Here is a 14,916-nt window from a genome sequence, read left to right as displayed (position 1 = left end):
TGTCTTGCCTTTACTGAAAGGAGGGGAGGCAACTATTTTAAATAACTATAGGCCAATCTCTAAATTGTCAGTTCTGGCTAAGGTTCTTGAATGCCTAGTGAGTGAACAGGTAAAGGAGTTTTTATGTATAAATGATATCCTGTCTAAACATCAGTCAGGCTTCAGAAAGCAACACAGCACCATCACTGCCACAATGAAAGTGGTAAATGATGTGGCGAGTATTTTAGATAATAAGCAGAGTTGTGCAGCTCTATTTATTGACCTTTCCAAAGCGTTTGACACCGTTGATCATCGCATCTTAAAGCAGAGGCTACTCAGTATTGGCATATCCAGCCTTGCAGTGGGTGGTTTGTGAACTACCTCTCTGAAAGGTCCCAATGTGTTCATTTCAATGGGCTGTCTTCTGAGTGGTTAAACATTTCTAATGGTGTACCACAAGGTTCTGTTTTAGGTCCACTTTTATTCTCCATATATATTAACAGCGTAGGTGAAAATGTGGATGAAGCTACTTTACATTTTTATGCGGATGATACTGTGATGTATTGTGCAGGTCCCTCCATTAAGGAGGCTGGTGTTAAATTACAGGCTGTTTTTAACATTATTCAGACTCAGCACTCTGAATTAAAGCTTCTTTTAAATGTTGAGAAAACCAAGGTAATGCTCTTTTCAAAAGCAAAAAAGACACCAGAGCCTGTTTTAGATATTGTAACTACGCAAGGAACAAAACTTGAAGTTATTGCCTGTTACAAATACCTTTGTATCTGGCTTGATGATTGTCTCACTTTTAAACTTCATGTCAATAACCTGCTAAAAAAAACTGAGGGTTAGGCTAGGGTTCTTTTTCAGAAACAAGTCCTGTTTCTCGCTTGAGGCCAGGAAAAGGCTAGTCACTGTGACCTTTTGACCTGTGCTGGACTATGGGGATCTGGTCTATACTGTATGAATGCAGCTGCCAATTGCCTGGTCAAGTTAGATGCTGCGTATCACAGCGCACTGAGATTTGTGACACTGTAAAGCATTAACCCATCACTGTACCCTGTATGCAAGGGCTGGCTTGCTTTCACTAACTGTACGGAGGCTCAGTCACTGGTACATTTTTATATACAAAGCCATGTTAGGGAAACTTCCATCTTATATCTGCTCCCTGATCTCACGGAGAATTGTAAGTGGCTACTGCCTGAGATCGAATGCTGTGGTTTTATTAAATGTGCCAACTGCTAGGACTGTCTTAGGGAAGACAGCTTTTAGATGCGCAGCTCCTCTGTCTTGGAACAGTCTGCAAATTAAATGGAAACTGAACAATCTGGTGCCACTAAATGTTTTTAAAGCTCGGTTGGATGCTAGTCAATCAGAAGCTATTGGTACCTGTTTATGTGGATAATTATGTAAATGATGCTGTATGATGTCCTTTTGTTGTTCTGTTTATGCTTTTATGTTTCATGTGGAACTACTTGAGCAGGTCTCCCTTGGAAAAGAGATCAATGATCTCAATGGGATTTTATCTGTATAACTAAAAGGTTTGAAATGAAATGAATTTGGATTTCTTGGTTGAGGGTACTAAAGTAACAGGTCAGGTTTTTCAGCAGAAATCTTGAGGAGAGAAAACCGAGGTTATCAGATATGAACTGGGTTTCCTATGCCTTTTTTCCCTTACGTTTCCCTTTTCTAACGCTGCCTCATATAATTAGTTGAGTTGTAATTCATTTAAGAGGTGTCAATAAGTATCTGAGTTATTAGTGTTCTTTCTCTTTTGAAATGGTGAATCTGTAGGTCATTCTGATCATGTGATGTATGTATTGGTGCAGGTGGTGGCAGAGGAGGCATGGCAGAGGCACAAGATGAGAAACGATTCCTTCATAGTGGACCTCTTCCAGGGCCAGTTCAAATCCAAGTTGGTCTGCCCCATGTGCTCCAAGGTACCTTCTTCAAAATGTTCTTCCTAATATGGAAATGCTTTCAAATGTTTGCTTTGTTTTTGAGATGAATCATTCCTTTCACCATTCCTCACTTCTCTCTTCTTTCTCTCCAGGTGTCCATAACCTTTGACCCTTTCCTTTACCTGCCCGTGCCCCTACCCCAGAAACAAAAGGTGCTCTCAGTTTTCTACTTTGCTAAGGAACCTCATAAGAAACCCATCAAGGTAAGATAAACATAACTTTCCACTTAAGCACATATACCTTTATATGTTTTCACAAGATGTATCTTTTGTCTAATGTTTATTTCTGTTTATCTGTGTCTCAGTTTTTGGTGAGTGTGAGTAAGGAGAACTCCAGCACGGCGGAAGTCCTCGAATCCATTTCCAGGAATGTCCGCGTCAAACCCGAGAACCTCAGGCTGGCAGAGGTGTGATATGACAAATGTTCAGTTATTTCTAACATGATTTCTATTTCAAATGTTTTTTCGATTTAAGAAATAATATTACTACAGGGCACACAAAAGAAAATACAGATACATATGAGTGAAAACATACAGTTAAAAATAATAATTACAATACTATTACTTGTTTAACTTTGCCCTTAAGTTTCACATGTTTTCTGTACTCATTATGTGGGTTTGGAACACAAATAAAAAACAACTGTAAATGGAGCAATTGCAGACGGCCTGCTGAAGGACAAAACTGTACTCGTTATGTTGTCCTCTCAGGTGGGGAAGAACCGCTTCCAGCGCATGTTCCTGCGGTCCCACTCCCTGGACACGGTGTCCTCCTCCGACATGCTGTTCTGCTTTGAGGTGCTCTCCAAAGACATGGCCAAGGAGAGGGTGGTTCTGCTCCGAGTGCAGCAGGTAATTAAAACCGGATTTTTCCTAAAGCGTATTAAATGTGGGTGATAAAAGATATTGAGTTTTTTTTCATTTGCCTACAGAGACTCCAGGTCCCTAATATTCCCATCTCTAAGTGTGCCGCCTGCTTGAAGCCTCCGGTGTGTGATGACGACAAGCTGAAGCGCTGCACACGCTGCTATCGTGTGGGCTACTGCAACCAGTGAGTTCTACTACCAGATGCCTTGCCCAAAATAGAATGGTGCAGTGATGACGTATCTTTGAAGGGTGATCCAGAAGTTAGCGTCACAAGGGCTCGACAATAGTCAATACGATTTTTCCATTGGATTTTGGAATATTGCAGAAAGAAAGATATTTGGAAAACACGTTAATAATACTTACACATTTTGTTTAGCGGGACAATCTCCACATATTTTATGATTTTTAAAGTGTAAATGCTATCGGTAAAGTAAAACGCTAAGTTAGGCTATAAAGAAACGACATCAGTGTTGCATGGCTGCGCATCACCACTGCTGAGCTAAAGGTGGTTAATGTTCAGCGTGATGATGGTCTCATTCACTCGTTGGCAACTGCCATTTTTTTTGAAAACACAAAAGCTTTTATTATAAGAAACAAAGGTGGAAATCTCTTCAGCTTGTGTTAACCACAGCTCTCATTTCAAGCATCTAACTAAGAACACGTTTGACTTTGGGACAAGGGAACTTGAAGTGGTGACTCATTCCTGCACCACTCGATTACATGTCAAGATCGTAAGAATAAGATTTGTTTGGGTAGAAATAATTGTACACATGTAGACTGAGGCATCTGCCAATTTTGACAAATCTCTTCTACATTTTAACTTTTTTCTAGAGATTGTCAGAAGACCCACTGGCTCCATCACAAGGGTCTGTGTCGCCCCAACACGGAGAACGTGGGCCTGCCCTTCCTGATCAGCGTGCCAGAGTCCCGCCTCTCCTACGCCCGCCTCACACAACTGCTGGAGGGCTACACCAGGTACACTACTTTTTAGATGACAAAATAACACAAGTACTCGTATATATTCAACAGGGATTCATAAGTATCATTGTCCCTGTCATTTAAAGATCTCTGCAAGGAATCACCCACTTTCAAAATGCAGTCCGCTGTCAGTTAATGTTGATCTTCTCTGTGCAGGTTTTCCGTCAACGTGTTCCAGCCTCCTTTCCAGTCAGACAGGACATCCCCCGAAACACCCCAGTCGCGTACTGACCTCCCCCCAATGCCAGCAGGCTCTCCTGAGGGCCCTGGGTCCGGGGATGAGGCTGTGGGTGGAAGCAGTGTAGGAGCAGCTGATCAGGATCTGGAGAGCCCCCCCCTGCTGCCTGAGGCCCAAGCAGAGTCCGCTCAGGCCTCAGCACTCCTCTCCGGGGACTCCCTGTCCTCCTCCCAGAACTCCCTCTCCACCACACGGACTGCAGACTCAGCGTTCTCTGAGCCGGTTTCCTCGGCTTCCTGCTGCTCTCTGGACCATCTTGCAGAGAAGGAGACGTCTTGTGAGAAAGCAGTGCGCCCGGAAGGTAATAATAAAGCTTAACATTAACTCAGAACCCCAAGCAGTGTTTTGTTCCCGTCACATGAAGTTATTCACCTCCATGGATCATAGCTGGGATTAGGGAGGACTCAGGTTTATGTTGTGTACTATAACAGGGGTTCCCAAACGTTGCCATGCCAAGGACCCCCATATAGCATTATCCTCTGGCGGGGACCCCCTGTTGCAATTTCTTTTTTAAATGATGAGTACATTATGATGGAAAATATGACAAATTAATCATACAGTTTAATACATATTCTTAATATATATTTGTATTAATAATGAATAATCAGTTATTCTTCTAAAAAATGTTGTATTTATCTTTTGTTTGTCATTCATTACATTCATTGTGTTTTCTGTGATATACTTTCTTAACACAATATTAAACAGTAATATCAACAGTAAACATATTTTTAAAGTGATTTCTGTCTTTATAATATTATATAATTTTGAACAGTAATATGAACAATTAACATATATTTTTAGCATTTTTGAAAGCTGCTTATGCCTTAATAATATTATATATAATATTCAACAGTAATATTAACAATAAACCTATTTATTCATATATATAAACATCAATATTTGCTCCATCCGTGCTCTCATCCAGCTGCAGAGCGAAATATTCACTAGCTCTCACTTGCTCCAGAAGCTGAGCAGATACTCAGTTTCACTCTCAGTAGCGGCAGCTCGATTCTGATTGGCTTGAAGGGCGGTCGTGTGATTTAAAAAAAATAAAAAATATGAATAAGTAAAACATATTAAAAGATTGGCATCAAAGGACTGCATATTGATAGATATGCAGTTATTAATAAAATTAAAAAATGTAACTTTAAAAAAATAAATAATTCCCCTTTCCCTCAAACTTTGCGTGACCCCCCCGGCGCCCCGGCACCCCCGAGGGGTCGGGGCCTCCACTTTGAAAAACACTGTCCTATAACTTATAACACACCACCAAAATCATAAATTGCATGTTGAATCTGGCTGGTTATTTATTTTCCAAAAGTAGGCCAGAGTGGGTATATAAAAAAACAAGTATCCACAAGTGTTGCAAATATTGGAAAAAAAACGGTGGCTGTCAATCTCCGCCGAGTCATTCAAAGCTTATGAATTGAACCAAGCAACGTAGAATGTTTGCTTTTTACAGGATATTGATATTACAAACAAAAACCTTGAATTAGACATGTTGAATACATGTTGAAATATGACTATTTAAAGCTTACATTTGGTTAGGCCCAGATACTGTCAGGCTCTCGGTACAGATTATTCAGTCGAGGAACATTGGCAATTTGAGAATCTGATCATTTATTTTGTTATGATCAATGTTGTAATCAAAGATGCTTTGGTACCTGCCAATCTGGAGGTACAATGTCTGGTTTTTAAATGCCATTTTCTTAATGTCTTTCATTTTTGTAAAGCACTTGAAATTGCCTTGTGAAAGATGCTATATAAATAAACTTGCCTTGCCAAGGGGTTACGTTGTTCAGATATTTGTTTAAATATTTCTATGATCATTTGCTGTCTCCATCCCTTTAGTCCTCAATCTTGTCATTTGGTTACAGCTGCAGTGACAGGCTATCAGCAGCCAAGTGAATCCGCATCGGGTCACGCCAGTCAGTTCTACATCACTGTGCTGGACTACAACAACAAGGAGCAGAGGCTGGATGAAAGAGGTACACCCAACATGTCCTTAGTACTGATATTCAGTTGGATTCTTAGTAATCCTATTCTCATGTATGTTTTTGTCGTGATTTGCGGAATCACAGTTACTCTATAGTAATGTTTTAAGACCGTAGTTTCTGGTGCACTACACTATATTACAATATGTAGTGGGTTCTTGTTCTTTATGTAACATAAGCTTGTATTCAATAGGGATGCCAGTGATTATTCGGGGGGTGGTGTGTCGGTCGGTCGGTCGAATAATCGATTATTATTCGCCAGGGCTGCCGAATAATTGATTTTGATCATGGTCAGTTTCTGGCAGCCCTAGTATTCAATGAAAGCTGTAAAACAGAGGTTTTATCCACGCCCCCTTCGCAGAGGACCTTCTTGCAGACCTCCCTGAAGACGCCACCCTGGAGCTGGTGTGGAAAAACAACGAGCGTCTGAAGGAGTTCGTGCTGGTGAGCTCTAAGGAGCTGGAGTACGACGAGGACCCCGGCTCTCTGAGTGAGACGGCCAGAGCGGGACACTTCACCCTGGAGCAGTGCCTCAACCTCTTCACCAGGCCAGAGGTGCTGGCTCCAGAGGAGGCATGGTAGGGATCTTTATTCTGGGATTTCAAACTCAAAGAATGCAAGAACTTTCTTTCTTGTTGCCTCCCAAGGTTGCATTAACACAATATTTGTATATGAGGAGCATTTGATCATGTTTTGGACACAGCTACTCCCTATAAAATAATACAGAAATTCATGACAAAAGTCCTCCAAAATGACCTCGATATTTTAAACGACATAATCTTATCTGCGTTTACTTTTAGAAGGGACCTCAGCATGCATTGGCATACAAAAACATGCATACTAAATCTGTTAAAGGGGCATTCAGTGAAGGCCTTTACCTCCTGGTTTCCACAAGTCAGAGTGCCTTCATTTTCTTTTTGAAACTGAAGTCTTGTAATATTCCTTCACCTCACTGTAGTGCTTGTATTTTCCTGGGGAGCAGGGCGATGCAGAGCAGTGATTAATATCCACACTGTGTCTGTTCTGCAGGTACTGTCCAAAGTGCCAGCAGCACCGAGAGGCCTCCAAGCAGCTGCTGCTGTGGCGTCTGCCCAACATCCTGATCATCCAGCTCAAACGCTTCTCCTTCAGGAGCTTCATCTGGAGGGACAAGATCAACGACATGGTGGACTTCCCTGTCAGGTAAACGCGCAGTCAAAAGTTAAACTCCAACTAGTGTTCATTTCAGCTATTTTTTTATTTAGTCTTAGTCCTGTGTTGCATTTCCTTTTTAGTTTTAGTCATATTTAGTCACCTTCATCCTGTTTTTGTTTAGTCAAGTTTTAGTCGACTAAAAGTCTGAGCATTTTAGTCTTATTTTAGTCAAAGAAAACTAATTATTTTTGTCAATGAAACTGAGTCTTTTTTAGTCATCAGATTATATAGAACATTTCAGTCAAACTGGTCTAGCCAAAACCAATCATTTGTCCTTTTCGTCAAACTTATTTCACAATAAGATTATATCTTGTCCTTATTTGATGAAAAACACAGGTTGAATGATTAAGCAGCTTTGCAGAGTATCTGGTCAGGTTTGTGGTGTTTTTACCAGCTGTTTTGCCACATTGCTTCCCTTCTGATGAAACAATGCATTCGCTTTTGGGCCCAAATATCACATCGTTTCTTTCCCCAAGCAGTGGTGGCGTTAGACTTTTTCGTTGTCAGTCATTTTGACGGACAGGATTGTAACATTTCCGTGATAATCCATTATTATCCGTCGAGTGCACAATGTATCACTCACTCGCGCTGACGGGGGGCGGGGTTAATTTGGTTAACGCCATTGCCATTTTATTTTCTGTTGAATAAGGTTAGTTAGACCATGAGTTAGACCATGAGTTAGACCATGAGTTAGACCATGAGTTAGACCCGAGTCTTTCACGTTAACAATGTGCCGCTGCCCGGTGTAATTCAAATTTCCCGCCGCGCGCAGCACAGAAACAGCTGCTGCTCTGCCGCAGCACCGGAAATGGAACTGCTGGGAGAAAAACTGACTATCAGAGATGTAACGTTATCTTTGATAATATTTCGTCTCCTCATTTTTCGTCAACGAAAGTAAAGAGAGATTTTGTCATAGTTTTTATTTAGTAAACTACATTTTCGTCTCGTCACTTTTCGTCAACGATATTGCATGATGATTTCGTTACAGTTATTGTTTACTGCCGTCGGTGCCGTCTCGTTTTCGTCGTGGAAAAAAAGGTCGTTGACGAACATATTTCGTCATAGTTTTAGTCAACGAAATGAACACTAACTCCAACCACCTGTTCCATTTGTTTAGATTTACTTTAATCATATGTTTACACCGTCATGCACTCCTGTCTTCTAGGAATCTGGATCTTAGTAAGTTCTGTATTGGCCAGAAGGACGATATGCAACAACCTCCCATCTACGACTTGTACGCAGTCATCAACCACTATGGAGGAATGATCGGAGGTCACTACACTTCCTACGCCCGCCTGCCCAGTGATAAGAACAGCCAGCGCAGTGATGTTGGTGAGTGTGCAGTCAGTAAGCTTTAGGCCCAATTCCAAACCCAACCCTACACCCTCCCTCCCCCTTCCGTGAACTCGGTCAGTCGTGTCACTCTCAGCTGAATGATGGCCCTTCTTTTGGGTGGATGGGGTAAATCGCTTTGGGATAAACTCCACTCTCAAGCACATTTTATATCGACGGTGTCAATTCAGTAAAGGGGCGTTTCTTCTTTGTAAAACTATTTTTTGGTTTAAATCAGATGTTAGTGAGCTGTACAAATATACAAACTTTTCCAAACTAGGCACTGCTATATATGACTCTAATTAAAACATTTAAAATAAAATGTAACCTAAAATGTTTCTTATTTTGCAAAGTTTACTAGTAAATGTTTACATCGTTGCACATGGTAAGGTAAGGTAGCAGGTTAATCAGGGCTGATGCAGACTTCCTGTTGGAGGCTGTAATAACATCCACACCCTTTAGTTGGTTTGAAACGGCAGTTAATGTGGCAAATTCTCAAACAGAGTGGCAGTGAAGAGGGAGAGGACGTAGGGGTTAGATTGGAACTGTGCCGTATTCCCAGCTGGATAGAATTGTTAGCAGTTGTGACAATTCTTCAATCCTACCTTTTTTTCCTCCCCCTCTACCTGTCCCACAGGCTGGCGTCTATTTGATGACAGCACCGTGACAATGGTGGAGGAGAGCCAGGTGGTGACGCGCTACGCCTACGTCCTTTTCTACCGGCGGCGAAACTCCCCCGTGGAGAGGCAACCGCGCTTCCTCAGGCCCGTAGGAGCCGAGTCGCCCACGTCTGCAGGAGCCACTGCCAGCCAGGTGAGGGCGCCACAACACTGAGACAGAGGGCTTCACATTGAGATGTGTATAATATCCCTTGCTTATTTACATCTTACATCATCTTTCTTTTAAACCTTTGAGTGAGAAGCTAGCCCCTCTTTCAATTTACTCGTGAGACTTTCACCCTGAATCTGTATGAATGGAATAGCTTGGGGGGAAGTGTTGCAGAATCACAGTTAATGCCATGTAAGTTTGGTTTTGTCTTAATTCGAAGTCACCCCAAAATAAAAAATGCATATAATACTTCTACCTGTATGGCTGTTTATCAATGAAATAGTTTTGGTTTGAGTTGCTGAGTGTTTGAGATATCAGCCTTCTTTCCATTATAATAAAACTATATTGCACGTTTTTGCACGTTTTGCATTGCATGTTTTTTTAAAGAAATAAGGACCCGGTTACTCGAGATTATCCTTGATGAACTTCTCACAGCAAGGTCTTCGGGTTCACGGGTCAGAATATATCTGGAAAGGGACATTGCTGTTTTAGATTTTCATCTCAAGCCGATAACCATTTAGTTAAATTGGAAAGAAGGCAGACATCGCTAACAATCGGGAACTCGCATAAAAAGCATCTCGATGAATAAACAACACGACAGGCAAGAGGCAAAGTATGTCTTTTTTATCTTTGGAAAGAGATTGAAACAAATCCGATTGTGCCCGCTTTGTTGAATAATGATTTGAAATCCTTCACCAGAAGTTACACATTGTTAACAGATGAAGTATATATTTGAATGCAACAACAACTCCAAAGCTTTCAAATCCACCTTTCGTGATAAATGAATCAATGTGTCAGCCAATGGGGAATGAGCTCTATTTGGCAGGTGGTCCTTTGAGAGTCTAGTGTCTCTGGGAACCAACATCTCTTTAACCGAGTCATAACAGGAGCGCATGCTGTGAGCTGCTCACTGACTGCAGCCTGTGGCTTCAGAGTGGAACCATCCTTCAATCCTCCCTTGAATTGAACAAAGCTCAGCTGTCTGGCAGCATTAGCTTCTTTCCACATGTCAGTCTTTGCAGCATTAGTGGAGTGCAGTGCCTTTGTGAGGATTCCTGTTTGAGTGATGAGGTGGAGAGCTCCAGCTGTGCTCTTCCGACATGTACACGTCTATGTGGAGTTGATAAGTTCAGTATCACAGAGCATGATCTCCTTCACTTATGTCGTCTCCACTTGCGGACTGATTCAGAATTCAACAAATGTGTTTTCATCACGCTGGTTGTCAGGTGTAACCGTGTGATGCTGTTAATGACTAAAGACTGTATATCATCTTATAGAACACAAGAGAGTGTATTAAGTTCACTTGGACAACCTCTTCCCGATGTGTACCATGTCGTGTGCATACCTTTCCTCCCATGGGATCTGGCTTCAGGAAAACAGTTTAGATGCTCGTGTGTAACTGATAATCCCAAATATGTATAATTATTACATCTTTAGAATATCCTTACAAACTTAAAGGAGATGGTATGTTTACAAGTAGAGTGCTATTAGGAACCTATCCATCGTCAGTGTGACTACATTAGATGGCGGTCGGAATGCGGATAGCTTTTAGAAACAGACGGGTGTACCGGCAGGAAGCTGAACAATGAATTACTGTTGATTGGGTGCTGTGGTAAGGGCAAGGTTAAGGGGTCAACAATATTCTAAATATATTGTACAGCAGCACCCGTCCTTAGCAGTGCATTGCTTAGCGTCCTGCTGGTACTGCTTTTGTTTCTCCAAACAGCATCTACTGTAGATAATACACTGACTGTGGATAAGCAGCTCATACAACCCACTTCAGACAGTCCTAATGAAACATTTAACCATCTGATGTCTGCCAAACCAGCCTATGAAATTGTCCCTGTGGGTTTCACCAGCTAAATATTTCTAAATGTAATCAAGTATTTGTTAGTCAACGCCTTTTCCGAGAAGCTGACACCGGTTTCCGCCAATCGCAGGCCTCTCTATTATGGCGGGAACTGGAGGAAGAAGAGGAGGGGCTTGACGAAGGCCCCCGCGGACTGTTCCGCTCTCCGCTGCGGAGGCGACAAACGCAGAGGAACGAAGAGGAGGAGGAGGAGGAGGAGGAGGAGGAGGAGGAGGAGGCGGACAGAAGCGATGGGGCGGTGCGGCGGCCCCGCAGGCAGAGGATGTCGGACTATCCCGACGATGACTGCGTGCGATACTTTGTTGTGGGAACGCTGGCAGCGCTGTTCGCTCTGTTCCTTAATCTGGTCTACCCTCTGCTGTACCGAGCCAACTGGGCCTGAGCGGGGGGTTAGTCGGTGCTTTTAGAAGTATGTCAGGTTAGACGGGAAACTTCAGGGGACTTTAAATACTTCACCAATCCTCTTGTGGAAGTACTGAGTAATGCATTCATGGGCTTCAACTAGTTTACCTACATCTTGAAGTGTATGTATGACATCACGTGGCTCAACCTTTTAGATTCTACTAAAGCACAGGGCTGCACTATTATGGCGATAATTATTTATTGATTTTAGGGAACACTTTTCGTCAGAGGCCAGGTTCAAGAAGCGCTTGATTTGATAAGCAGCAGAGTCTTTTGTAAGCAGAGCATTTGAAAGGTCAGTTGATCGTCTTAATTTAACTGGAGAGACAACATGATAAGATTGTATTCATTGTTAAGCCATATTTAAGCACTTCGTGACACATTAAAGCCAGGGAAGAGCAACGATATGGTCTTTAGAATAATAAACCGTTGTGATTAAACGGAAAACTCCTCAGATTTGATATAAATGTCCAATCAGTGTTGATGGTGAATGCAACGTGGGATGGAAAAGGACAGCTGACTTTGCAGCTGAAAACAGAGTGCTGGCTTTTTGACACATTTGCCAAGTTTAGTATTAAATCTTTGGCAAATAAATCCAACGCCCAGAAAGGCAGTGACAGCTGGGTTAGAGCTCTGTACAATCGGAAACCATAGTTGTACAGTAATGTATCGAGTGCTTATCAGCTGAGCAATGACACCGATGTAGCCACTATGGAAGGCTAGTATTGCACTACACGCTAAAGAGAAGAGATGCTACTCCCTGCAGTGTGAGAAGAGGCACGGCAGCAGTGTTTTCATGTACATGTCTAATTATGGAGCAAAGGAACCAATGTGTGACCAATTGCTGCTGCTTTTTTAAAGTGCTTACATTGTTATAGTAATTGTTTTGCAATATCTTCTCCTGTTTTCTTTTTTTCATGACTTTTTCTTTTTTATTAAAATGCTTGTATTAGTTGGTCCTTTATGTATTTATACATTTCAAAGCCATATAGTGAGTATTTTAAGTTCTCAGGATGAAATGTAGTCAACTATGTGTTGTTCCGTTTTTTGTTGTTGTATATAACGAGATGAGAAATTGACTGACAATGCAAGTTAAATAAGAAATGTGTAAGAAAGTGTGATAAGAAATACCGTCCACCTCTGAATGTGTTTCAATGTGTCACTCTGTGGAAAGACTCAAAAACATAAATAGTGTTAATTTACTTGAAGAGGAATACATTTTTGTTCCAATCTTTTTTGAACTTGAGATTTTAGCTCCTCCTGAGGTGTGTGTGTGTGTGTGTGTGTGTGTGTGTGTGTGTGTGTGTGTGTGTGGCTCGGCAAAGCACCGTGTATACTTGACTCAGATATATGCAAGGCTGCAGTTAGTCTCAAGGTCCTGCTCAACATACACTATGCTCTGTATGAAGTCTCCAACATAAACGGGATGAATGGATGTTGAAGTATCGAAGTCCGTTAAATAGCAGTTTTCTTGCTGCTCTGCTTTTAGTCATTTCAATGCTTTTATTTATTAGATTTTTGGGGGCTTTGGTTAGATTTAAATGGAACTGACTGAAAGATGAATCTCGGTGGTTTCTGTGTAGAGCTCTGACTTTTATTCCACTATACATTTGACGGAAAAACAATGAACAATTTGAATTATTCTTATTTCTTTCATTCAAAACTTCATAAAATGCTGTTTTCAGCCTCAAATATTGACATTTTCCTCTTTTTTTTCATATTGAAGTGAATTTATTTTGGGAGTCATACAAAACAAAAGATTTTAGGATTTTTTTTTTACTTTCAATTGTTTCTTTTCATTATTTGAAATGTTTGACTAATCTAGAAAATAGCTGTCAGACTAGTCAATGAGAAAATGAATGTCAGTTACATCCCTATATGTGTATGTAGTCTGCCATAAAATGTATAATTGCAAAGAATAATCATAACTTGAATGATTTAAGGTCTCTCTGTACGCTTGGAATCACTGCGTTGTTGACATTTCTTACTTAAAATAATAATGTTTTTGGATACCTCCATCTTAATGCTGCTTCCTAATATATATAAATCACTGTTCTCCTTTTATGGAAATAAAATCGGCATCTTTTTATAGTCTCCATGCATGTTATTTAAATCACCCCACACATACACTCCCCCACACATACACTCCCAGAAACTATACAGCACATTTATCTTAAACGCTGGTTTATTTTACAGGCCGCTAGCCAGTCACTATTCGGGGCAGACCTGGATCCTGAGGGGCCGACCACGCTGAACCCGGAGGTTCCCTCGGACCTCTTCGCACACGGAGAGTGCGGAGCTCCATTCTACAGCAACATGGAGGAAGTGGACTAATGGTGAAGGAACCCGTGTCTCACTAACGGTGCACCATCTGAGGATTCCTCTGTGAAAGATACTCATATGAACTATCAGTGATATACTGTCATTAATATCCATTGATAACAAACCATGTTATTATATTCAATTGGTGTATATAGTGACACACTTCTGTGATTTTTGAGCTATAAAATTCCTGCAACATAAATTCGACCCGAGTGGAGCGGCTTCCACGGCAATGCACCTTGTGGTCTGGTTTAAGTTAAAAACCTCTCTGTTAACCCGGAGCGGACCTGGTAATCCCCGGCTAAAGCCACGGTCCAATATGAGGGTACATCCGGGGAGTAGATATTCTTGTAAAGTGTGTAAAAACATTTTTTTTTCAAGGTTGTTTGTGGCAGGATAAATTAATGGGAGTAGTAGCAGTGTATTTAAAGGAAAACCATGTGCTGACCTGCTACTTTTTTAATTTTTTTTTTAAGACTGAGCACACGCTTCTAACTTTTGTCGCTTTACGAACTTTATTTTGCTGTAGCGTAGTCTTCTTTTTTTGTACTTATTTAGATATTTTCGATCCTGTGGATGCAATTGTCTAAGGCTTCAGCATAATCTGAAAGGTGCATGACTGCATGTTCAAACAGGTTGTAACCCCCGCCCCTGTTTAATATCCATCAGTTCCTCAGATTTTTTTCATTTCAGTTTATCGTGAGTTTTCCAGTCTCAACCCTCCTCTCCTTTGTAATCGACTGCGTATATAAAGTGGGGGTCGTTAAGAATGCTGCTGTGGATACATATAAATGGTTAATATAAATAAAAACAATTTTGAGAACTGCTAACATTATTGGGTTTGTTCTTTTTTGTGTGTGTTGGATATGATAACTTTTCATCATAGCATAAGTTTGGGACATGAAGCCAGTTTTTCCCATGTATAGTTATGTTGTATGAATACAAATTCAATAAAATAA

The 14,916-nt window shown here is 41.2% G+C and overlaps 1 protein-coding gene across 5 annotated transcripts in view; it reads left to right on the top strand.

The window, feature by feature from the left end:
• The window catches only part of usp19 (ubiquitin specific peptidase 19), a 47,979-nt gene extending 33,192 nt beyond the window's left edge, over positions 1–14,787 (top strand). For 3 of the 5 annotated variants that reach the window (XM_034086509.2, XM_034086508.2, XM_034086512.2), the window contains 13 exons: positions 1,806–1,916; positions 2,030–2,140; positions 2,242–2,343; positions 2,644–2,784; positions 2,865–2,983; positions 3,631–3,774; positions 3,934–4,316; positions 5,893–6,003; positions 6,371–6,587; positions 7,039–7,191; positions 8,369–8,535; positions 9,173–9,348; positions 11,304–13,825. In XM_034086509.2, coding sequence (XP_033942400.1) covers positions 1,806–1,916; positions 2,030–2,140; positions 2,242–2,343; positions 2,644–2,784; positions 2,865–2,983; positions 3,631–3,774; positions 3,934–4,316; positions 5,893–6,003; positions 6,371–6,587; positions 7,039–7,191; positions 8,369–8,535; positions 9,173–9,348; positions 11,304–11,615 — 2,247 coding nt within the window. In that variant the 3' untranslated portion in view covers positions 11,616–13,825. The other 2 variants (XM_034086511.1, XM_034086510.1) reach the window with 1 other exon arrangement.
• The last annotated feature ends 129 nt before the right edge of the window (positions 14,788–14,916 follow it).

The sequence above is a fragment of the Pseudochaenichthys georgianus genome, chromosome 7, assembly GCF_902827115.2.
Source record: "Pseudochaenichthys georgianus chromosome 7, fPseGeo1.2, whole genome shotgun sequence".
Classification (NCBI taxonomy): Eukaryota; Metazoa; Chordata; class Actinopteri; order Perciformes; family Channichthyidae; genus Pseudochaenichthys; species Pseudochaenichthys georgianus.
Note: the sequence above shows the minus strand (reverse complement) of the source record. Positions and strands in the feature narration are given on the sequence as shown.